The sequence below is a fragment of the Opisthocomus hoazin genome, chromosome 3, assembly GCF_030867145.1.
Source record: "Opisthocomus hoazin isolate bOpiHoa1 chromosome 3, bOpiHoa1.hap1, whole genome shotgun sequence".
NCBI classification, from domain to species: Eukaryota; Metazoa; Chordata; class Aves; order Opisthocomiformes; family Opisthocomidae; genus Opisthocomus; species Opisthocomus hoazin.
In genome coordinates this window covers 23,931,979-23,957,950 of record NC_134416.1, presented here as the reverse complement: position 1 = coordinate 23,957,950, position 25,972 = coordinate 23,931,979, and the positions used below count along the sequence as shown (strand labels likewise).

Genomic DNA, 25,972 nt, shown 5'->3' with positions numbered 1-25,972 from the left:
GAGTAATGAGGTACCCAAAAAATGTTCATTTTTGTAATACAAAAAGTAGACTAGTGAAATTATTGCAGCAAACTTATTCTACTAGTATTATTCCAAGACGGTAGAAAATGAAAATTTAGACAAATTAATCAAATAAAGTTAAAGTCTGCATAAACAATGCCTCTTTCCCCCCCCCCAAAAAAAAAGCATCTTGTCCTAAGTATTTGGCTTGAATATATATATACTTCATCTAATAACCTTAAGTATTATGTTGAAAAGAAATTTGGGATTTGTGTTTCTTCCAGTGTCAGTTTATTCTGAGGAAAAAAATTTATCTATCATACAGCCAAACATCGACAATTTTGTCATGAAGTTCAACTTGTGTTATCACAGTAAAATTTATGTGATATATCTTTTTTCTTCAAAGTGCATAAAATTTTCAAAAGATGTTATATTTGTTTCCTCATATACAGTATCTTAGATCTGTTAAATTTCAGAGAACCAGGATGCATCATTCTGTTTCTGTTCCTTCCCAAGTGACACATGCCATCAGGTGAAAAACTATTCTAGTGATTTGCATACTTCTGCAGTTTAATCTGAAGCAACTACTTAGTTAATAATATCTACATGTTACTTAGTTTGAATACGATGTTCTAAAAACAAAACTCTAAACACCGTGTCATAGTTTTCTGTATCTAAGAAATGATAACATAAAACCACTTCTGCTAAACAGGCTGACTTTCAGTTTCAAGCATTGTGAAGTAACCTGGGTGTTTTTAGGAGGCAGTTAGAAGTGTTTTCTTTCCTACTTCTAAGCTAGTTTCTAGTCATATAAATTTAGGAAATGCTATGCAAATGCTATGCTAAGGAAACATCTGTAAAATGAAAATAACTTCAAGGATTCTAATAATTCGTATATATTAAAGCTCTTCAAAAACATTCACTGAAGTTTTTGACCCCAGAATAGGTGCAATACAGATAAATGTCTTGTGAAATTATCTAAATTCTTCGTATAGTTTCAGCTGAATTATTTTTCGTTTCTTTTCCAGAAATGTTACTTGTTGTTATCCTACTGTTAAAGTGGTTTATGTGGTGAAGTTGAAGTTGTAAGCAATGTTAATAAGTGTTGAATATTTTATGTAAAAGTGAATTCAAATTAACCTTACAAGCAAGTAGGGATAAATTATTATAGTATTTACAATGCGATATGACAGACATAAGCAATACATGTTCCCTAATTACTCCCTCTTTGAGAACTGAAGAATAAAGAGAACGAGAAAGGAGAGTTCAGTTTTTCTATTCCTTAGGAGGGGTTTGCGTGCTCAGGATCTCCCTGCAGCGTTTTTTCCCCTAGTTCCAATGTAACAAGGGTAAATCTGCTGAGGAAATATATTTTAAGGAAAAGTAATGTTTTCTGAGCAGTTTAACTTGCCTGTCTACATCCTGCAGATTTGTTTCCCCTTCAGTTAGACATGAATCAGCAGAAAAATTGTAGACAAATTATGAGTTGATCTCATATATTCTTACTGTACAGGGATTTTCCTAGATGTGTCCTGATAATCAGTAAAACCAAGATATTAAGAGAAAAGATTATGGGACCTTCCCTCAAATCATGCCTAATTCTGGAGGCTACCCTCTGATATCTATGGATTTAAAGACTTATAAAGTAGAATCATGCAAAGATATATTTATATCCTGTTCTTGAGCAATTATGTTACTCATGGTCCTTAGGCACTTCTGCTTACAGGAATCAGCACTCACCAAATGGCCCATGTGTCAATCCAGCTGTTCTCTTCAGCATGAATTCCTTTGAAGGTGTTGTATCCCAGGACAAATTTAGTGAAAGTCATATTTAAATGTTACACAGAGAGAGTAGGATTAAGGGGGAAGTTCATATCTCTGTTCTCAAACCATCAGGTATGCTGAAATTTAACAGGCTTTTGGGGTGAAATACAGTGTAATGAAACAGAAATTCTGTGATAAGAAAAGATAGTTGCCTATCCATCCTTTTTTATTTGTTTTTGTGTTTTATGAGAGACCCAAGGAATAAAAACAAATTATGGAAATGTAGTTTAAAATCCAGGTTAAATGAAAACTGTTTTAAATGCATATTGTTTGACTTCCTAGCTTGAGCTTTCAATGTAATGTCTCAAAGAAGCCTGAATTAAGTAGAACGATCAGAGATAAAAGAGGATTTCTTAAAACAGAAATCCTGCTTTGTTACCCTCTCTAAAAAATAAGCTGTTGCCTGGATGGCAAGACTGTATGAAGCACAAGATATTTTGAGAGCAGTGGTGACAGAAATGGCATGTGAACTACTTGAGGAACAGAAACAAATACAGGAACCACACTTTGGTTCTGTTTGTCCAGCATAAGTAGGATTCACTAGGGTTAGAAGACCAAACAGGGCCAGAAACAGAATGAAGAGTTATCACTGAAACGGAACCCATTGAACAGCTGGAGTTAACTGCAGGCAGGCTCACCAGTTCGTCCTAACAAACATGCTGGAGTTCACCAGCAGATAAAGCACTGGAGATACTGTTAAATGCAATTGCACAGTAGATTGTGAAGCCCTGGACATCTGCATTTTCATATCACCCTCACTTAACAGCTCAGATTTTTTACAGAGAACAGTGTCCATGATGATGCATCTTCGAGAGTCTTGGCACAGTGTTCTGGAATGCAAAGGATTGCTGATCTCTATTTTAAATAGATTTTCTTCCTTCTGTATAAGACAGCCAAAAAGTTAATGTGTATCTGGGAAGGTTGAGAAGATCGACATCAAGAGTTTATTACCCACCACCACAAGGCCTGACTATGGACCTGGTTGTCTAAGGTGAAACTTGGTGGCTGACTCTGCCCTGTTTTAAATAGCAGTTAAAAATCAAGAGGTCAGCAGTTTTAAAGGGAATTTAGACAGCAAATGTTTCAAATAGATCTTAGAAAGACCTTTGTTTTATTTTCCATTTTTCCTGTTTTCCTGAATGACTTTCATGTCAGAAAAGAGGGACTGATTGTTGGACATCTGTCTACCCTTAATTCTCGTTGAAGTGTTCTACTTTTGAAGCTCTTATTTATTTACCTTCATATTATGTAGACTCTTATTTCTTCAAGATCTTTGCTTTTGTTCAGAAAATTTTGGGAATATTCTGACTACATGAGTACAATCTATAGTTTGCCTATAACTTGTTAAGGCACGTTGGATTCATCAGATCTTGTAACAAGGTGAAGTCCATCCACAGGACCCATGAGATTTTGTATTCATTCCAGTTTATGTAGCCAATTATAGCTGTTTCACTGTAGCTGTATGCTATACGTGGATCTTTCTTCTACCTCCTTTTAATCTGTCAGCATCAACTAGAACCATGGAAAAGATCATCTCACTTTAACATTCAGGCTATGAAAACTCTTCTTAAAAATCTCAATGACTTTCCTTGATAGATAATAGAGATTAGTTCTCTTTATTTTTAAAGTAGATGTCTAGTTAAATATTATGCAAGGCATACTACCGAAGGACACAGGCCAGTGGTGGTAGCCTCTTGTTATTCTGACATGTTGTCTCCCCGAGTCCTGCTCCTCATTTGGAGTAGAAGCTCCCTCTACGAACAGTGACTTTAAGGTAGCTTTTGATGAGACATTATGAGACACCTGCTTGGCCATTATAAACCTTGTATTTTAACTCCAGTGTGTAACACATCTTGGATTGCCTTCTAAGAATTTTTTTAGGTGACGCTTAGAATTGTTCCTGTGTTGTTTTACTTGTCGTTTACTTTATTTTAACCAACAGCTTTTTACTCACTGTGATTTTCATAGGAGAGATGAGGTTTTAAACAGTGTTTTTGTGATTTTGAACAGTCTTTGGAATAATGTGGTAACTTTATATATCCCAACAGAAAGTTTGCAGTGCTCTCTCCTTTCAAAATTTGTAAAATTTGATCCTGACTTAAAGTAGATTAAATAAGAACACTTAGTTCCCTAGACTGGATGAAGCTATCTTTTGTGAATTAATTCTGCATCAATAACAGCTTGATTTCAAAACACATATCAGTGCAATGGAAATTAGAGGTTGTCTTGATCTTCCAAAAGTCATATTGTATGAAGAAGAACATCAGAACAAGAGGCTGTTTGGTGTTTTGAAACTGGCTGCAGGAACAAATTTTTTTTGTAGGAAAACAAACTTGTTGACAAGTTCTCAAACACATTAAAAGACCCAAATACTTCTTAAGAGTTTCCTTACTGCTTTCTGCTTTACCAAATATCAGCAGTTCCTGTAAGTTCTCCTTGATGTAATCCCACAGTAGTTTCTAGTGCTATCCTATATTTATTTCATATTGTGCGCTTTGGGAGTCCTTAAAAAAATTGCACTATACGCCAACATATGTAAAGCAGACAATAATTTGTCTTTTGATTTGGCTTGACTCTTGACTACCTCCTCTAGATTTCCAGTTGTCCTTAGACAGTGATCCACTGGTGGCTTCTGCATTATTGCTGGCCTTGCAGTTTCTTCTTCAGCTCCAGAATCACCTTGACCTATAGGATGACAGAGTAATTTGTGTTGGAGGGGACCCCAGGAGCTGTCTAGTCCAAACCCTAGCTTGAAGCAGGGTCAGATCTGAGATTAGTACAGGTTGCTCAGGGCTTTATCCGGTCAGGCCTTGAAAACGTGCTTCAGGAATGAAAACTGCACAACTTCTCTGGGCAGCTTGATCCACTGCTTCACTCCACCTATGGTAAATATATGCCTACTTACACCAGGCAGAGCTGCTGTGAATTGCTTGGCTCTGTCTTTTTGACATCCTCCCTGTCTGACCTGCAGGCTGCTGTTAGGTACTCCCAAAGCAATCACTTTGCCAGGCAGAACATGCCCAGCTTCCCCAGCCTTCCCTCACAGGGAAGTGTTCTAGCCCCAGACATCTCGGTGACACTCCAATAAACTCATTCTAAATTCATTGTTGTACTTTAGGACTCAAAACTGGATACATTATTCTAGATGTGGTCTAATGACTGCTGAGTGCAGGGGAATTAATCACTCCCCTTGATCTGCTGGTTATGTTCCAGTCAATACAACCAAAGCTGCCTTTCTTTACTGCCAGAGACCACTGCTGATTTGCTTGACCTTTCTCATCGTTCAGTGTTTATTTAATAATTTAGCAGTAGGATGCTGTTTGCAACATGGCTGAGTCCCATAGTAAAATCAGGTTTTAGGAGCTCCTTTGTAAGACTGTATATGTGAGCACTGGTTAGTGAAATCGATAAACAGATGACACCAAACCACTAAGGGAAATATGTGAGAACTTTTGAAGTACTATTTTTTCAATAGAAATATGGATGTTTCTTTTTACCAACATGTTTGAATCGGTGGCCTAAATTTATTGGAGATTAGAATGGTTCAGAAGGTGGATTTTGCAAATCAGGTTACAAGTCAGTTCTTTTTATTCAAGATAGTAGTAGATTGGAATATTCTGAATAATGGGAAAAAATGATGTTGAATAAGCAATGGGAGTAAGGAATGGATGTACAGTGAACCACAGCACATCCAGCTAGATTTGCTGGTTCAGGCACCGTCTGCTCAGCAGTAACAACACCACCACGTGTACCTCTCTCTTTTATGCTAACGCAGGACAAGAATGCCAAGAGAGGTACAGTTGGGGCAGGTCAGGAGATCAAGGGGTGCCTAATGCAAAGCAAGAACTGGCTGAAGGGAGAACAGGGCTGGAACAGTGCTAATGGGACTCATGAGGAGCAAAATATAAGGCTAAGAAAGCAGGATAAAAGTGTTAGGAATAAAATGGAGGAAGATAGGATAGGATCCAGGACTACAAAGCAGAAGTCAGGATCAGGATTCTCAGTCCGAGAATCAATCTCCCTGGTCAGAACTTAAATCTCCCAAGGGGCTGATGGATGCCATGTGCAGCTGATAGCTAAGGCAGGGCTGGCAGAGGCTGACCTTGCTAGCTATACCTCAGCTGCCTTGATAGAGCCTGACAGGAGTGGCAAACGTAAGCACAGATTATTGAGTTGGCTAAGTATGAATTACACACAAGGGCAGAGTCATCATAGCCTTCATCTTGGGTTTGTGTGTACGCAAGATACAGATAAACATATATTCTCTCTACATATTCATTTGTATATGGTATTTACTGAAAATGAATATTTTGCTTTACATAAATGTATTGCTATTGTTGTATATATTAGTAAGTATGTGGTTTTATTTTTAATGGCAGATTTCATTAGGCAGCCATGAACAAAGGCTTTAGAAAGAATCAAATGTTCCAATAACATTCCTTCAAATGTGGTAGCTAAAATTTGCAATGCCTTTAGAGGCTGTGAACTTGCACTGAAAGCTACAGTTGAAATTACAGAACATTTCATACAATTGCTGTGCTTTGGCTGCTCAAGAGCTTTTGTCAAAAAATAACAAAGGCAAAAAACTATTGAAAACAGTCCAGAATGGTTCTTTAATCTTCTCCTAGTAGCACAATGGACAATTGTCTGAAATATCTTCCCAACATTTTGATCAGTAAAAACATTGACCAGATTTGCATGTTCCTATGTAAATGCTAGCAAATAAAAACTGATGAGTAGACTATAAAAAAGAAAAAAAAGATAATAAAACAGAAAGACAGTTGGAAATCACTACCAATTTGAATTGCCTGGACAATTGTACGACTATATTGTCCAAGACAGAACACTGGTAACAATAGATTAAAGCAATATGAAACACTTTAAAACTCCCTTTGAATTAAGAAGTTCCAAAACAGTTTCTTTCAAGAAATAAGCATCAGAGAAGTTGTAGGTCTATGTGGCCTATCAGTCACACAGCGGTAGTTCACAAAGAGGTCAGAAAGTTCGCAGAGGTTGTTGTATTAGGAAGCAGAGCAGGTTTTTGCTTTTCAGCTTTAATAATCTTGAATTTGTCACTACAGGAAAATAATCTATTGCAGTTACAAGCTATTGACATGAACACCTTTCACTTTGTTAGGGTCTCCAGCTGATTAATTTACTAATTCAGAGGAAAGAGCTTTTAGAAACTTTAAAGCTTGTTTGATAGAATCTGTAATGATGAAATTTATCCCATTCTTCAACACAGCAAATAGGACATAATCATCTTACTATTAAAAATACAAAAGTGACTTTTGATCAACTGCTCTGCTTGCAGCAGAACCCTGTTGAAACAGCTTAAAGAGGTTGGGTACTCCTACAGCTTTATGGGCCATTAAGTCCAGAATGCTGCCTATATTATTTGACTCTTGATTGGGTTGGAAATGAAAATTTACCTTTATTCTAATGAGAGAGACATATATTTCCAGCATGGCAAAAGTTAGGAGATAATTTTCTTACTGCCATGGCTGTGATTTAAAAAATAAAAAAAAAAAAAAATAAGCAGTATGTAATTAACCTTCACAGTAGGCAGGTACTCTTCACCACAGCCTGGACCTCCTGATCGTCCAAAGCATGGGAGACATCAGTGCACATGAGGCTCCCTTACTGTCCTCATGCCCCTATTTTCTTCTGAGGGAAGCTGGAGCACACAGTGTAGTTGTTGGATCTGAAGATCCAAACATTTGTCAATGTTACAGCTGGGATCCAGCCACGGGGGCTGAGGTTATGCAGCAGGGTGCATTCAGACGGTGCAAATTCCTACAGCATGATGCATAGGGACAGCCCCAGAGAGGGATGGGAAATGGTAGCAGTGTTTCAGATACAATGGGTGGATGGCACTTGGTTAATAGTGACCTTTTCACTGTAATAGTTGATCTTATCATAGAGCTGGTGACATTTAGAAAAAAAAAGAAAGTGAAATATTGAGGAAATAAACAAGAAAGTATATGAAAGATATGAAGATTGAATGCCTTGGGGCAACATCAGCCACACAAAAATTGAAGAAAGAATAGTGCAAATTTGTGCAAAAAGTGGTTGCATTTTACAGAGTATATGACATGAAAGAACTGAATACTTTTTTAAAATCAATATTCGCACAGTGGAAGTGCCATTATGCTTTGGAGAGACATGGTAAAGGAGCACTTCAGAAACTGCCTTATATAGAACTGCAATTTAAGAAACAAATGTAAAACTGAAATACCATCATGGCTTCTGTCAGACAAGCAGTATGTCTCCTTTTGTCTTCGGTGCTGCGGCTACTGAAACACTAACATGCAATACACTTACTATTATAATCCATTTCCTAAACAAAATTAAGTCTGATGTAAAGTCAAAAGTAGACCTTGGCAGCAGAATGAAGAGCAATTTGCAGCAGAGTTCATGGATGGATATGAGGTATCTGAGATTTGTCCAGCAAGAAAGATGATTTAGTTTCAGTTTCTATATGTTACTTTGGTAGGCAGCTAGTAGATGCTGAGACTGTAACTCAGACAATGTGTAAATAAACATTTTAAAAACAAATATTGTATATTAAAAAATTCAGATGTAATGAAAAGATCAAGTAACTTTCCCAATTTCAAATCTAAAACATCCTGAAATAGTAAGGGTCAAATAATATTTCTGTGCCATCTGATCCAATTGAAAGTATTCGATGTAAAGTACCTTTACATACAACTGAGAAAAACACAGAGCTGGTAATGATCTGATGATCTTTTTCATATTGTATTTCTGAAATTACTTACCTTTAAGTTGCATTTCTTGCCATAGAAATTCTCAATCTTCAGCACACATCACTAGATTATTACTATTGCATTAGCTTTAAAAAAATACAATAAGGTTATTTTATTTATGAAAATGTCTGATCTGTTATATAAAGCACATTGCTATGAAAAATGTATTTTAAGAACTGATGTCCTCCAGGTGTGGAAATGAAACAGATAAAGTCAAAACCGTAGGTTTTAAAAACTTTCAGTGTGTGGCAGAATGACTCCTTAGAATAACTTTGTGCAGCGCTGATATCGTTTGCCACTTCATGTTGCTTGCATGTATTTAATGCAGAAGAGGTCATTGCCGTGGACTGCTTGGCAAGCTCAGTGTGGGATCTGCAGGTTGAGGTCTGTTATTCTATGAATCACCACAGGTAATTATCTATCCCTTAATTGGAATGTAATTAACAATTCCATCAATGCTTTACATCTGACACTGTGGCTATCTCATATCCCCAAAGGACAGCCACATCAGGTCTGTAACACCAGCAGTGTGCCTACCCTGAGGTCACTAGCCGCTGTTGGTACGACAGCAGTCTGTATGGGCATATGCAGCTTGGCTGTGCATTAGCTCTGTTGGGAGCCAGTAGCAGCGGAGCCTTGGCAGCACAGGGCTCGGCACAGCAAGTGCATCTGCTGGGGACAGTCGGCAAATGCTGAAGGCCTGAGGGCAGCTCTGCGTTGCCTTTTCTATAGCGCATCGTGGCAGCCCAGTACACCAGGCTGTACTTCCCAGTCTTGGTAGTTTTAGGCTAAATCAACACAAACTACACTCATACCTTTGTACTGTATTCAAGGCAGAATTATTCTAGGGAGGGCTAGGTGGGTGGAACTGAATAGACAGGACTCAATATACACATATGTCACTAGGCGTAGATATTTTTTTCTTCTCCAAAGGACTAAGTAGTTGCTCTTTTGAAAGCAGTTGCTGAAAAAGAACAATCCTTTTATTCTGGTATAATGTTCCGTTATCTCTGATCATCAGGGCAGCTGTTCAATCACTGTTTTTATGTTCCCGAATGAATATATTAATAATAATATGTACTGTCAAAAATATTAATGACATGAATTAAAACAGTCAGTAAAGATTGCAGCATTTAAACGCTGTAATCATAGAGATACTCTGTGAGCTTATGTCTGGCTAAGTACACTCTCACACCTAAAGGCTGGGGAGGGCTTGAGTGGTTTGTCAATGAACACAAATACTATAAGTTAGTACCGGTCAGGAAGCCAGCTGCAGCATGTGCAAGCATTTTAGGTAAGCAGGCAGTTCAGGCTGTGCTTGGTCACTGTCTGCAACAGGTGTACTCTGTAACCTGCATAAGCATTTTTTACTTGTCTTTATTTCAGTTCCCTGCATTAAAACAGGTAAAATAACTTACTCTTTCGAAGTGCAACATTCATTTATGGTAAACAGGCACTCAAATGCTATTCTGAAATGCTACTTAGACACTGCACAGCCTTTCAGAACGTTTCCCAAGATGACATTCTTTGCAAGAGAACAGAAGCAAATGGTCTATGTAGGTCACAAAAGACAGTTATTATAAACCATGAAAAAGGGACAAATCTGATAGCCAAACCTGGACACCCTTCTCTTCTGCAGGACTACACAGGTCTACCACTTTACATTACAAATTATTTTCTCCAGGTGGCTGAGTCTAATGTTGCTACCCCCAAGAGTTTAACAACCCACTGATGTATTATGCAGATTATTTTCTCCCATTGTTTGCTTTCAGTCCTGCCTATGCTTCTCTTCACAGCTTTCCTTACTGTCTTTCCGTGTCAGCCAAACAATTACCTGGTGATTACGGACAATTCATCTTGCAGTACTATTTTTCTGAAAAGATAATCAATAGTAACCCATCAGATTTCTGTATACGCTGAAATATCTGTATATGAAGGGAAGAGGGGAAAAATGTCTTTCTGCTATTTATTATAGCTGCACACAGTGCAGTGCAGAGTGGCACAGACTTAACATTAATTTAGAGCTAACTTGTGTAATGAGAACATATGTCATAATATTTTGTTCAGATCTAACTTGAATACCTCTACACAGCACTGCTTTATGTTGTATGGGCTCACCACTGATCACCAGTCACCTGCCAGTTCCATGTTTGGAGTATACTGTTAACAAGCTCAAATAATATCGCAGTTTCTTAGTTTTGGAGGCATTTGTACATGGTCAGTACAAATTATCTCTAGCCCTGTCCCGTCCTTTCAGATTTCCAAGACCAATAGTTCAGCAAGATGTGGGGTTTGTTTGCACAGCTACGACATCTCATTGTCTTTTGGTTTGATAATCTAATCTATTTACTTTAACAAAAAAAAATTAATATTTGTCAACCAGAAATTCATGTAAATAGGCTAAGCCCCAAAAGAAACACATGTTTTATGGATAGCATGAAGCACATTCTGTCTACTGTTCAATCTTTCATGAGCTCAGTGATCATGGGCAAGTCACTAAGTCTCTCTGCTTTGCTTTTGTGCACTGGTGAAACAGTTGTGGTAAGAATATTCTCTGATGGTTTTGATGCCTTTGCTAAGGTTTGTGAAACCTTTGGAAGACCTGAGAGTTTTGTACCAGTCTCTCTATGGATGAAGCTGAGAAGCTAATGACTTGAATGGGATAGCAAAGCAGAGTAAAATTAATAGAAACTAAGACATAACTTGTGTTCTGTATCAGTTAAAAGCTTCATTATAAAAATTCAGGTAGTCTGGTGACAAAGGTAGTTTAGACAGCATCAGGAACCAGCTCCAGAGCTGATTTGTGGTAATGTCACTGACAACATCTATATCTTTGTCCCTTTCCTCTTACAGTATCGGTCAGGACGGGATCCTCAGCGAGGCTCAGATAACGTTTCCAACAAGTCTTCAGACAGCGATGTCAGTGATGTCTCAGCTGTGTCACGCACAAGCAGCGCTTCACGCTTCAGCAGCACAAGCTACATGTCTGTCCAGTCAGAGCGGCCAAGAGGAAACAAGAAAATAAGGTGAGCATGAGGAGCAGTAGTGCCAGCCATAGCCATGTAATTTACGTAACTGACCATTTGTCAATATTTGTATTTCAAATTAATATTTTGCCTAGGTTGAAATTTGCAGGGAATTTGCAACATACTCTTTTAAATGTCTTCTTCATCTCATGCTTTTTGAAGTCTTCATGGTATTTTTTTTTAGCCAAATTTTTTCATCTTGGATTACACTAACATACACTAAAATAACAAACATACATCGTCCGCAAGCATTAGAAACACTTAGATTTGCACTTTCTGAAAATCATTTTGTAAAATTCTTGATACGGCTGAAAAGACAGTTTAACTTGAAAATTTGTGCCTGCAATGTCAGAGGCATCTTAATTTCCTTTCAAACTAGAGCTGCTGAACTTCTATAGAAGTCTTATTTAATACTTACACAGATCAATTTATTTAACACTTACAGTACTCAAATTTAACTGTAGGTGTACAACCATTGAATTACTCTTCAACAAGATGTACATAGTGTGCCTGTGAGCAAAACACAGCATCTCCTTTGCCTGCACCCTGTGCACACTCAGAGGAGCTTTGGCTGCAGGAAGAATATAAGATTATTTTTCTCGGAAGGTGTAACACACCTGCATCTGAGCAAAATTCAATGTCAGCCCATGTTAATTCTCTGAAGATTGTCCTCTTAAGACAAATGGTGCATTTGAAAAGATTGTCTTAACCTCTGTTGTATAAGCATTGTTAGGACCACATTGCTTCTGTCACACAGCTATGTATACATTTCTAAAGATGATGTGTTGCCATGCAACTTTTATTTGAAGAAGGACTTAAAGGCTGTCCTAAGAAAACGTCCCAAGGTTCTCTATTGTAGGCTAGGTCTTAGCCTTCATGGTTTAACTTATGACTGCTTCCATCTCAGTTTTTATTTCATTTCTTTTGCACTCCAATTCTTGTGAGTTCATGCATGCTCTTCTCCATGACCTTAACTTTAATTTATTCTTTTCTGTTTTCTTTTTGCATGCGTTTTTCAATTTTTGTTGACTTCAGAAGGACAAGGGTTATAGAGGGAAAAAAAGAGGGAGGGCTGGAAGGGGATGAACAACATGGAATATTTCCTGAGAAGGAAGAAAAAGAGGAGGAGGAGGAAAAATCAAAAGAGCAAGAAATTAATGAAAAGGGGGAAAGGCAAGAGGTGGCAGAGAACTGTGATGAGGAGGAAATCAAAACATCAGGGCATGATGAAAAAGCTCAAGAAGACCAAGCTGAGGAAGGGAAAGAGGATGACAGGTAAAACATACTTCTGTTTCTATAGACCTATCCTCCTTCCTCCTGTACCAGGACGCTACTTGTCTTCCCTTTTTTTTCCCTTTGCTTAGCTTATTGTCTATATTCTCTGCAGCTTGTTTTGCTTTCTGTCATGATGCTTTCATATTTAAGCAAGTTTCACTCTCAGATTCAGTGAACTTGTTCTGCATACTAAATGATGCAGCACACTAACTTGACTCATTATTATGCATGCAACTACAGCATATTATTTTTTTAATTGGTTTAGACCAGACTTGGGTTTGACTATAATAAACAATAGAAGTTGTAAGATTCCTCATTACATTCCTTGCTTGAATTATTATTTCAGGGAAAAATCTTTTGTTGTTGATATCTCATCGAAGTAAAGAACCGTCTTTACTTTCATTTGTGGCAGTACGGAAGAAGAGAATTTGGACTTTGTTTTTTTTAATCCTCTTTGTGTAGACTGATAAATGTGCATGCTGATCGACAATCGATGCGGATAAGCAGTCTTCCTTTTTTTTGTTGTTCCACGTGAATAACTGTTGTGGGTTGCTGTATTGTGGAGAGGTCATGTACCTCTGCTGCTGTATTGTGTCCAGAAGCATTTCAGCACAACTGACTCTGGTTTTATCAGATAATATTCTAGATTTATACATTTTAGCACAATTCCTTTGAACCATGACTTTTAATGTAAACTAGTGATATTTTGTGTTGCAAAATCCATGTAATTTGCATTGTGAGAAATACAATATTCTTTCCTTCTTCATTAGCAAAAAATGAGTTTGAGATTTGCTAAATATTTTTGAACCCCTTCTCAGCTGCAGAAGAATGGCACAAAATCTCAGAGAAAAATAATATCTTTTACCCTGCTAATTCTGCACAAACTATAGATAACTTCTGCCAGTATAACTGTGGTCATAATATATTAGGGTAAGCACAGACCGCTCTATGGCAATCCTCTTTCCTCCTTTGCTACAAACTTACATGTGTACATGCCTGTGCATACACACACATGCGCGAGCGTGCACAAAGCAAAGGTGATACAAAAAGAGAATTAAAATACATGGTGTTCAGTCTGGGGTGGTATGGGCCAATAAAGCCATATTACTGCTTCCATACATGAAGTGCCATCATTCCTTTACTCATGTGACTGCATTTTAGAATTCAGCAAAAGCAGTTCTTTAGAAACAGCTGTCTTTAAGACTGCCTTGGCGTGTGTTCCAGGGACTGTTAAATGTTAGTGTGGGAAAGCATGTTTTAAAGACTTTTTTCTCTGGATCTGAAGTCCTGCCTCTCAAAAAGCATGACCGTGTTCCTGGTTTCCAGCTTTCGCTCAGGTTAGTCTTCAGCTCAAATGTTCTCAGAAAGTAAATCCCTCTTTGAGAAACAACCTCTGGTTCCTTGTGCCAGCTGGTTCCTCTCCTGGTTAGCTGCTCTCTGCCTTCAGGAAGAAGCAGCACAAGTCAGGAGTCCCTACTTCATAGAGAAACAAGATATTACTAAGTGACTGCTGTGCAGTGACTTTTGTTTGTGTTGGATTTTGGCTCCCGACAAGGAAATCAGCCTCTAGTATTATTTGCCCACTTTGCTCATTTTGACCACTTTTAATATGTAAGTTGTGAATAAAAAGGAAGGTTTCTCTATATCCACCTTATTTTCCTGTGGTACAAGTGCTCATCTTTTTAGTATTGTCTCAACATTCTTCTAGGATAAGAAGCAAACTGAAAAGCACAGATTGATTCCTATATACGTACAGGTATATGTAAATGTATACATTTATATACACACATAGTGATCTATCATTAACATGCTGCAATATGGTGACTTGTGTATTCAGTGGACAAACCTGGAGGCAGGATCGATCCTAAGCATTATTGTAAATTCAGTGCCTCCTTCTTGCTTGCTTGGCAATTTATAAGATAACATATACCTGGCAATTTATAAGATACTTATAAGTTGACAACTTCATCTTTCCAAAAAATGTTTTCAGACCCACCACCACCATTAAATAATCATCAAAGCATCACTTAATAATTAAACATATCAATAGGTGTTTGAGAGACCCAACAGAACCACAGCAGCCAGCTCATCCAACACAGAATATTAGTAAATTGTCATCTGGTTCTTGAGATCTTGGGCATCAAGAAATGCTATACTGTAATGCGAATTTTCAACATAAATTTTTACTTCAGAGGTGCATCTGAAGGTGACCGTGAAGACAGACATCCATCATGGATCCATCCCATGCTTATTTTAAAGAGTCCCTCTGCGCAATAAACTGCATTAGCTTTTGGAGCACTAGAGCACAATAAATCAATAAACCTTTTTTGGCAGAAATGGTTGCAGCATCATATTTTGCCTTAATTAAAACTTGTAAAATTAAGCCTTGGCATATGGTTGTCCTATAGGGAAAACATAATTGTGTTCTTTCTTGGCAATACATGCGAGTAAAGAGAAAGCACAGATCAAGCTTCCCTGTTGTAATTTTTAAGGATTCCTTATGTACAGTTCTCTGACATTATTTCTTATTCCATCTCCCTGATGATATCAGGGACAAAAAAAGCCCTCTTAGATCTAATGTGTGAGCATTCATAATTCTTATTGCAGGAAATCTGTTTAATACTGCTCTAAATCTTAACCTTCCTTAGCATTTTTCTAAATATCAATCTTAAGCATTAATTCTGTTAGTCATGATAGTTTTGTAATCGCAGAGGAGGATTTCACTGTGCTACACACTGTTGAAATACAGATGAAAAATGAAACCTCTGTTCCAAGCACACAGTGTCTAAATCATGAGATGACATATCAGTCCAGAGAGGGAAACACAGGAGAATTAAGAAATGTTCCACATGACAGGAGATAGCTACAATTCTGGGTTGGAGACATCTTGACAACAAAGAGTACTAAAGGGAGATGTGAAGAAAGACAATAAGACAGCTTTGTGAATGTTTCTGGAGAGCTCTTTTCAAGCATTAGAGGCAATGATTTAAAAAATGAGATGCTTACTGAAAATATATCAAGTGTATGATGGGGCAAGTCTGATGAGCAGCAGGAACTGATCTTTCAGTCTTGAATGTGAGAAGATAAATGTGATAGGGAACAACTGCTAAAATATTGGAAAATAAAGATGATTTATGTATAACTGGATAAAAGATAGTACAGCTTTTTACTGATGTATGGAAAAAGATGACGGTTGGACTTGATGATTTTAGAGGTCTTTACCAACATATGATTCTATGATTCTATGACACAGCCAAATTGAAAGGCTATGAAACTTATCTTTCCTACAGTATCATGGAAGGGGTTAAGGTAAGTAAATTGCCAGGGCTGGAGAAAAGCACTGCAGTAGCTGGCAACTGAAATGGTTAGAGAGTGGACAAAACAGTTAGCTGTGTGGGCAGACAGAGAGGGTAGAGATGTGAAATAGAAAGCATGTGCAAGTCACAAAAAAGTGGACCTACTGAATCCTGAATTAACAGGCCTGCCCAAATAGCAGGTCAGAATGATATGCATGATCCACATGGCTGGGAGAAGAAACAGAAGAGAGGTCTTGGAGGGAAATACCGAGTTTAAGGATACTGAGTTGAGACTGGTGATTCACAAGGAGATGCCATAGAACAACATTTTAGTGTAGGCAGGAGGAGGCAGAGGAAGTGAGAGGGAGTTTTTGTTGCAAAGGGGATAATGCTTTGATGAAAGGATGATGTTTCAGGGACAGCAATAGAGGAGACAGTGCTACAGTCCTGTGGGACCATCGCAGTTAACTGGGTGGGCAGAAAATGAGAATCTAGTAGAGCAAATTTAGAATGAAAGATTTGAGCGAGAAAAAAATTGAGAGGGAATGCTGTGCGAATTAATGGACGTAACATATTAAAGCATGATTAACTGTTGTAAAGCAAAGAAAAAAACAGTGTACTTTCAAAATCTTCAGAAATATCAAGGGCTTTGGCAGGAGTAGTTTCAACCAAATGTAAAAAGGGAAAGATAGTTGTTTGGAAAAGGTTTGAAATGTAATTGTAAAACAAGAACTCAAGAGATTTACTTAAAACAATGTGTTTGATTAATTCAAAGATGAAAAGGAGGAAGATGTGGCTGTAGTTGCAGAACTGATGAGAGCAAGGCAAGAGGCTCTGCTTTAATGTCTAAAGGGGTATGCTAAATCATGTTTCTATGGCTTGGGGAAAGAGCCAATGATGACCAGGTGGCTAGAGGTAAGAATAAGGAAAGATGCATGGGGGAAAAGGAAATAAGAAAAAAGCATACAATCACTTAGGCAAATCAAACAGTGTAGGAAGAGATTCAGTGAGAAATTTCTGCATCCATGATAGGGGCAAGAGGTGAGAAATGTATAAATAGGAGAATGCAGAGACAGCACGGAAGAATCGGTCATGTGTTTTGCTATGTATTGGAAGAAATCAATGACATCCCGTGTGAAGAAAAGAAGTGAATGCTGCAGGACAGTAGAAGAAATAGAGCTGATTAAGTAGGAAGATGACACAACCAAGGAAGGAGAATCTGTAGCAGAAAAAGTCAGCTGGGATGTAATTTTGCAGAGGCACTTAAAGATACAAGAAACGGAGTGCAGGATGTAGTTTTAAGTAATGGATTTGTTCAGATACAAAATTCTTTCTCTTCCTAATGGTTCTTCATGCTCTCTGTGCCCTTTCACTTGTTGGGTATAAAGATTCTTTTCAAATTCACTTTGCAGTTCTTTTTTATGTCATACAGTCAAAAAAATCTTTAAAGAATTTAATCTGTAGTTTTTAAAACTGATTCCTGATGAGTATTTGTTCCTTAGTTTTTCATTATAATGTAGTCTTAGTATTTCTGTTTTTATGAGCCTTCCACTATGATTGCAGCTATTATCAGTTAAATGCAGTGTTTTGCAAAGCTGGATGAAAAAGCATGTCAATTCAGTTTGTGCAAGCTCCTTCACGGGGTGGAAGCCAGTAACATTTTTTGAAAATCTATATTTTGGTAAAAATATCAAAAACTGTGCGAAAGATAACAAGCATGAGGAATCCATTTTCAATGTACACGTGCTGTTCGCTTTCTTAAACCTACTTCAGAATGATTATAATGGTTGTTCCAACTGCACTACAGGATGAAAGAAGTTAATCGTGCCTAACCTTTCTAGCCAAACAGGCTATATGTTTGCAAGGGAAAGCTGCAGTGCTCCCAACAGCTCCAGCTATATATACATGTATAGATAAGGTTCCCCCAGCATAATTTCTGCCATGGGAGGACAGAGAACTTGGGTACAGCTATGTCAATGCTCATGTAATTTTTCAGGGAAAACATGTTAGCATAGAGTTTCCTGCAGCTCTTTGCACAAAATGTTGGTGTAACACATTTTTTAACATCACAACAAAGTGACCTTGCCTTCCTGGGATAAGAACAACAGGTTACAATACAATGTTCAACAGCTCTTTTCAACTGCAAAATGTTGCATTATTCAGGCAGCTGGGGCAGGCATGATGGACTGAGTCCTTGAACCAAAACCAGCAACTTAATTTTGAGTCCCCCTAAAATCACTCTTCTGCATACTTTTGACTAGATCAGCAGAGAGATGCTTGCGTATTGCCAGTCAGTGACTCTGAAGTCAAAGGACCTAAAATAAGCTTTTTTATCAGTAGGATTTCATTAGTAATAGTGGGCTGTGTAGAGTCCGTTAGCAGTTCACAGCAAATTCTTGCCCTGCTTGAAGCATAGATTAAAACTCACTACTTTTTGATGCAAGTTTTTTAACTTCAACATTGCACATTGAGGCAAATCTTCAACAGCCTTAGGTTCATGTAACAACTGGGTCTGTAGCAACACACACAGTCAATAATTTGGGCATTTGGTTCTTCACACTTTCACAGGTGACAAATGGAAGAAAATTAGATGTGACTTCTGAAAAAATATGGAAAAGGATATAAACTATAAATGGTTCAAAAGGAATTATATGAATTCATATATTTGTTGTGAAATCTGTATGGAGAGTAGAATACAAATAATTTAAGAAATCTAGCAAAGTCACCTGTTCCTAAGTTATTCATCACCATCTATCAAACCCTTGGAGACCAATTTTTTTTTGTTACTTTGGAGTAAGTACAAAAGATGTACAGACTGCTTTACAGCTAGTAAACTTATTTTGATCCACTGGGAAATAATAAAGTAATGAATTTGAAAGTACACATTATTAACAAGTGAACAGTGAAAATACATCATTTGAAACAGTCTGCAGCTTTGATATGTGTTGCCAAGCAGGGAACTCAGACATTTTTTCTTTGACAACAACACAGTATCATTGAGACTGCTTCCCTCTTCATGAAATACAGCCTGCATTTCAACCTCTGTTGACTCAGCTCTGACCTGTAATCCAGAAAGCACTGATGTACTCCTGTTATTAAAGGGTCTCTAAAAACAGTGCATCAGTGGTTTAAAAAAACCAAAACCAACCAACCAAACAAACATAAAACCAGAACTACTCACGGAAAGCTCTGGAGACATGCAGGGAATTAGGGATGAAAAGAAAAATTAAAATAAGGACTTGAAACAAATACAAATGTTGAAATTAGTTTTTGTACCTTTAAGTGTGTTAAAAAAGACTCATTTGCTGAACATATTTAAAACTAGATTCAATCATAAGTTCTTCAATAGATAGACGTTTTTATCCTTATTTGTATAGGATTGAGCAGAGCAGGCCTGTGGACAAGAACAGCAATAGCAACAACTAAGTGTGGGGTAGAGACTTATAAAAACAAGGAATTGAATGTTGAAGCCCATCAGGCTTTTCTTACTTTGCAATTATGATTCTGTGGTTCTGTATGTTTTCTGTATGTTAGTGCTGTGTGTTTTCTGTATTTTTACCTGAGTATTATTTTAATAGAAAAGTGATAAACTCTGTAAAAATAATATAGTTCCTTTTCTGATTCCTCTAAATGTTTTTCATTAAAAAATAATTAATAAGCTTATCACTTAGCCTTCTACGAAACAAATATAAACTCCTTCTAGATACCTCATAAGAGTATTTCTAAGACATAGTTATTGGTTGAACCACATTACCAGACCCATCTGGCAATTATAATATTTTAACTCAGGGTCAGGGGCCAAGGCTGGTCTTATTATTGCTTACTTAATACCTATGGTAAGATGATACTGCAGTGGTTGGACATTGTCCATCTGTCTGATTTTAACGGTATTTGACCAAGCATCTGAACCTTTTGGTTCAGTACTATCACTGTACCCACATGGTGTTCGTACCCAGTCTATTAAGTCCACAAGGTACTACCTAAACAAGCTGGGAGATTTGTCATCAGGTGGCCTCTAGTAGGATATAAGCCTGTATATTTCCCTACAGATACCACTGGGAGCCTGGTGCCTCCCAGATTGTAGCGATAACATGAGCACGATTGCTGTGGAGGCCCAAGGTAAAATGTGTGCAATGTGCACATTGCCTCAGCAGGGAGTTCTGGTTATAGATCTCTCCTCCTCAGGTCAGAAAAACAAAGTTTGCAGACTTGTGTTCAGAAAGATGTAAGCCAAATTTCCTGACAACAATTTCTTTTTATGCTTTCTGTATGCTTTTCTAATTTCCCTCAGAGGCCCAAAGTGACTCAAAGTAATTTTGTCAAAGTGACAGAAGTCAGACAGGCAAGGTCATGATGTCCCAGATAATGTCTCTTTGGCTGAGGTAATTATGGCTTCAGATCTCTTGCTCATGTCCATTTAGCTCTCAGTCCCAGAAGATCAATTCAGAGAGATGCTATGGGTTTGTGAAATGCTAGCAGTGCCTATTCTGACCCTGATCTTTTTGAGTCCTCAAGCAACCTAAATTTACAAGGAATGAAGGAAACGTCAGAGTAGCTTTATTCTTTAGACGCCCGCTGCCACACACATACACATAAGCAGTACAAGGAGCATGAGCATATCCACATTGTGCAGTACTAATCAAAGCAATCCAGTCTTTCAAGAGTGAAGTACAGATGCAGCTACAGTGAAATCCATATTGACTACAGCAATTTACTTAAATAAATCCCTTTCAGGACATCTGGCTCTTCCCTGTGTCTTATGTGATTTTCCCCTTAATGTAATCTCAGTAGCACATACTATCCAGTTCCTGCATGTCTATCTTCCAAAATTTTCTGGCTGTCAATGTGTTTTCTAAATAAGAAAATCTTCCTTATAGCTAATTTCAGTTTAGCAAGTAAAGATGACAAATCATGGTTCCACTTACCCTGAGAGAGCACATGATGTCTCTTAGCTCTGTATATTTTTGAGCATTTCTGCCTTCAAGTTTGAAATTTTTCTCACTTTCCCAACTTGATTTTACATTATTTCTCTGGTGGTTTTAGGTCTTGGGCACATCATGGGTTTAAAGTCTGGTTTATCAATTCACTGCTTGCTTTTCATTTCATAGAGCTCTTTTCAGCCCTTGAAGGAACAAATCCAGGCAGCCCTAAGCAAGGCTGCAGTATAGCTTGTGACTTAGCAGCGTTAATACAGAAAACAGAATGACCCCTTTCTCCTGCCTCTGTTGGAAGACAGTAATTCAACAGTATGTTTGAATAAGAACATAGCATTTAACTTTCAGATTAAATACATGCAAGGTGCATTTCTGTAAGAGACACTCTCAATTAAATCAGGTTGCTCACTGTCAGTTTTTATTTGGCAAGCTCGTTGTTAACCTGATTTTACAAATGCGACTGCTTCTTTGCCAGGCCGGGTAAAGAAGACACTTTCTAAACTCAAAGATTTTGGATGTTATTCAAAACTGACTCTGTCTTTGCTTGGAATGTGCCTACTTTATTGCCAAGCCTGCAGAGCTCATATGGACTGTTTGTATTTACAAGTGAATATGACAGCTGACCAATGCAAGACTTTTGGACTTCAGCTAGTTTTCTCACTAGCCTTCTTTTGCATTCACACATAGAAAATCGCTGGTTTGGTTCACTGTATAAAAGGAAGGGATTTCTGCAAACGTTCATTAGTGTTAGCAGGGTAATAGATTTTCTGTAACTTTGTAAAGGAAAGCTTGAAAGCTTGTCAACAGTAAGTAAATACGAATATAATAATTTTTGTTATAACATAAATTTAATTAAAATTTAAATGTTTTTATAAATTAAGAATTTTTATAAATTGTATTTTTATATAAAAAAATGGCCAATTGCTCTCTCTGAGTTGGCGAGAACTTTTATCAAAAAATTTCTGAAGCTCTGTGAAGAATTCAGCTGCTAGCATTTGGAAACTGTTATCTGTTACAGTGTTTTTTTCTGTCTCACTCATTTATTGTGGCAATGTTTGTAAGTAATCCAATGGCCTGACCCCAAACAGTTTTGAAATTTGTTCCTATTTAAATAAACATACTAGGCACGATATGGAAAAAGCTAGACATCTATTAATTTATAATAATAAAACAGCATGCAGAGCCTGAAATCTAGCAGATTTGGGAATATCAGTTCAAGTCAACCTATATACTATAACAGGTGAGATATTTCTGATTTGTAATGAAAGAGACCTCTGAAACAGATACTTCATATAAAAATATTGTTACTTTTCTTTTGAGATGTGCACACAAGTTTTCCTTTAATAGTAATATGCATAACAAAATACATTATAATAACTGCTTTATTGTTTCCCACAAATTTTCTTGTTATGACTTCAATATAATAAACCTAATAATTAAGTCAGTCCAGTAGCTATTTGAGATTTATATCACAGTTAAGTTAACAGGATAATTTTTGACCAAGTGAATCTCAGGAGACTAGGTCATTATAATTTGAAATCTGCAGTGTCTCTTTTTGATGTGAATTAGCAGATGAGTACATGCATTGGCCAGAAGCATTGTTCCCATGGAAATGCTATTTCCTACATCACAGCTGTCCCCATAATGCTGTTTTTGTTAAATTTATTCAGCAAATTAATGAAATGAGAGTCTCTCCAGATGAGTTGTCAATTAAGAATGGCATTACAATTCCTCTCCTGCTTGTAAAAAGCAAAAACAAAGTCTTTAGTGGGTCTTCCAGTCTCACACGAGACATGTATTAGAAAATATCTATTACAACAACTGAAAAATAGTTAAAATCCTTTCCCTAGGACATCACAGCACACAGGTGTACTCCACACTTGGCAAAGTGGATTTTTACTATTGCAGGTAGATTATTTTTGTTAGGGATCATTATCAGAGAACTAAGCTAAATGACAGGGAAGACTTTGCACTGGGAAATAGAGAAACCTGCAAGATTTGCCAGATGACTTAAGTGTAAATCTGATTCTCCGATAAATGCACTTATGAGAGAGCAACAAGATCGTATGTTTTTATTTCCAGTTCTGCTGTAAAGACAATTGCAAAAATACAAACAAAATCCACAAAAATCCAACTAACAATATACAGTACAATGGATAGTTTTGATATCATCTTAACATTTAAAAATATTAATAATATTGTAGATTGGAAAATTGCCTGTGCTTCACAATACTGGTTTTAGTAAAATATATTTGTTGGTAAGTGAAAAAAACAACAAGATAGTCATAATAATTTTAATCTGTCAGTCTTAGAAACAGATAGAATAACAGTTTTATTTATTCTTTGTAAAATATGTTATATTCTTAGTAGTTTGTTAGGGATCATGGAGTCACTGAGTGTAAGAATCCTGTACTGCTCCCTGTGCTGCTTTCTGCCACAGACTGTTAAGGTTCAGGGCTAGAGCCTGATTTAAATGTCGGTTTTATGTAACATTAGTAGTACTTTACTCCTGCAGAACCCTGCTTATGTGGTGTCAACTTACCAGGGTACTGAAGAGGGAAGGGGAAGCTTTTCTACATCTACCAACACTAAATATCTGTCTTGTTGGTATGTTAGTGAGGAAGATGATGGAAGGAAGATCAGAGAGAGAAAGAGGTGGGAGAAAATGCTGAATTATGGGTTATGGGAAATGACTGTTCAGTTCAGCAAGTCACCAGCTAAGCTACAGGGCTGGGGTTCCTGGCACTGTGACTTCTATTGAGCTGGCAGATTGATTGTGATATTACTCAACAAACCAGATACAGAGAAAGAGAGATGTTCCCTTTACAAGAGCCTAATTATCATTTTGATAACTCAAGAAGAGAAAAATGAGATGGTGGCAAAGGATGTATGAAAGTATATGATCTGTGTTTTTTAAATGATCTTGGTGCCCTAAGATTTGGATTTGGGCCTGTTTGTCATTTGTCTTTCTTGTCTATAGAGAAAGACTAAGTCAGTGTATTTTCCCAGTTTAGCCTTGTTCGTTGCTGCCTGTTGGATTGCTTAATGTACAGAAAGAATAGGCAGTACAGCCCTGTATAACAATGTAGGATGCCTGCAAAAATCTTAATGAGGTTCTTTAACCTATGGGACTTCATAACTGTTTTTTGTAGCAGTAACAGATTTAAGGGGAGTCATTGTCTTTAGTTTGTCCATCCCTGTTCTGGTTGGTTTGCCACATCCTGTAAGTCTCAACAGGCATGATAAAGTATAAGGTCTCCCAGGTGTCAGTGTTTTTTTTAGTTTATGTTTTGTTTTGTTTTGTTTCATGTTTCTGGCCTAAAAAAAAGGTTCCTGAGGAAATCTGGCACTTACCATACTAATCAGGCAGTTTCTACAAAAAGTTCCTGTTTCCATAGGCAAGAATCTGACCAACTAGTGAGATGCCACCCAACTCTGCAGCTGGTTCAGAAGGTACAGCCAAAGGCTGCAGATTTTAGCTACGGAAACAGGACGAGACTTTTCATTAGGTACATATGAAACAATGAGGATTCTGTGAGTCTGCAACTGCTTCATGGAAAATACATTAGCAGCCAACAATATTGTCAATTAGTTCTAAAACTAGCACCTTCTGTAAGCTCGTTAAACACCTTTAAAGCAGCAATAAGTCAGTCAGAATCTGGGAGAGGTTGGATGAAGGTTCTGACTTGTTTTTTTCTTTGTTTCTTCAGTAAACCATCTTTATGCAGAAACTGTTCATCTAGGATCTGGAGCGTTTCCCACAGCACAGTCCATCTTACCTGGCACAAGATTTCCCACCTATACTGCTGCATAGTAAGCAGTGGCTTCAAAAGGTTCTCTGCCTGTAGGGCAGGTTCCTTTTGCACTGTGAAATCTTCCCTCTCTTAACCTCACAAACAGTTGCTTTCCTTCTTGGTCAGATATCAAGGAAATGGTCTGTCTAAAGCAGGAGATACCAAGACCAAAGTAAAGATCTTGTGAGACCCGCTTCTCTGCTTCCCTACTGTGAAGATTTCCTTAGGCACTTTATGGTATTCCCCTCTCGCTATGTGTCAGCTCCAGAAGGGATCACTTTCCAAGTAGCCAGACCTAGGCATTGTATTTTGGAACAGTTTCTCTGACAGTGTTTTCTAATCTTTCTGTAATTCAGCTCAGATATTGACAAACTGGGGGAGAAAAACAAGGTGGTTTCTGATTACCTGATATCATAGGAGTATGAAAAACCTTGACAGCAAATTTGATTCCAGAGAATAATTGCACTCTTTGTTTTGAGAACAAGGAGGTCTTTGCAAAGAGATCTTGAAGATTAACGTCTTTAAGAAATCCAGAAATATAATATTACTTTTTCCAGAAGGCTATGTATGAATAGCAATTTTGTACTCGTTTACTGTTTTTCTTTAAAAGCATTCAGAAAAAGCTTATGGGCTAGAATTGACCTGTAGAACATTAGGATCTGACACCAGTTTGAGATCTGTAGTATCATCAAGCAATTTAAGGCTATGTCTGAAGACATAGTCTTAAGCCCTGTCCCATGATCTTCCATGTTGTTTAAACAGTTTCTGTCCTCTTATCCTAGCTTTGTGCTGGACGCACTGATAAGGTGCCCCTGATTCAGCCCAGGCACAATGCAGGAGATAGCACAGGTCAGGGTCTGTTTGTTCCAGGCAGCATGCCTGAGAAAACCCTATTTCGGGAAGGATGTAACCTAGCTGTGTGTATGCAAGGCTATCAAGGTCACAGAACAGGCCTGAGCCATTTTACTAACTACTGTAGACGTGGCACAGTCTTCAACAGCAATAAGGACCACACTAAATTTCCTGTCATAGATATCTGTCAGGCTGACTCCCTTC

The 25,972-nt window shown here is 37.6% G+C and overlaps 1 protein-coding gene across 50 annotated transcripts in view; it reads left to right on the top strand.

The window, feature by feature from the left end:
* The window catches only part of RIMS2 (regulating synaptic membrane exocytosis 2), a 534,102-nt gene that overhangs the window by 446,912 nt on the left and 61,218 nt on the right, over positions 1 to 25,972 (top strand). For 48 of the 50 annotated variants that reach the window (XM_075415724.1, XM_075415741.1, XM_075415702.1 and 45 more), the window contains one exon: positions 11,445 to 11,617. The exons of the other annotated variants lie outside the window; for them this stretch is intronic. In XM_075415724.1, coding sequence (XP_075271839.1) covers positions 11,445 to 11,617 — 173 coding nt within the window. The remainder of the gene's footprint in view (positions 1 to 11,444; positions 11,618 to 25,972) is intronic. 50 annotated transcript variants of the gene reach the window in all.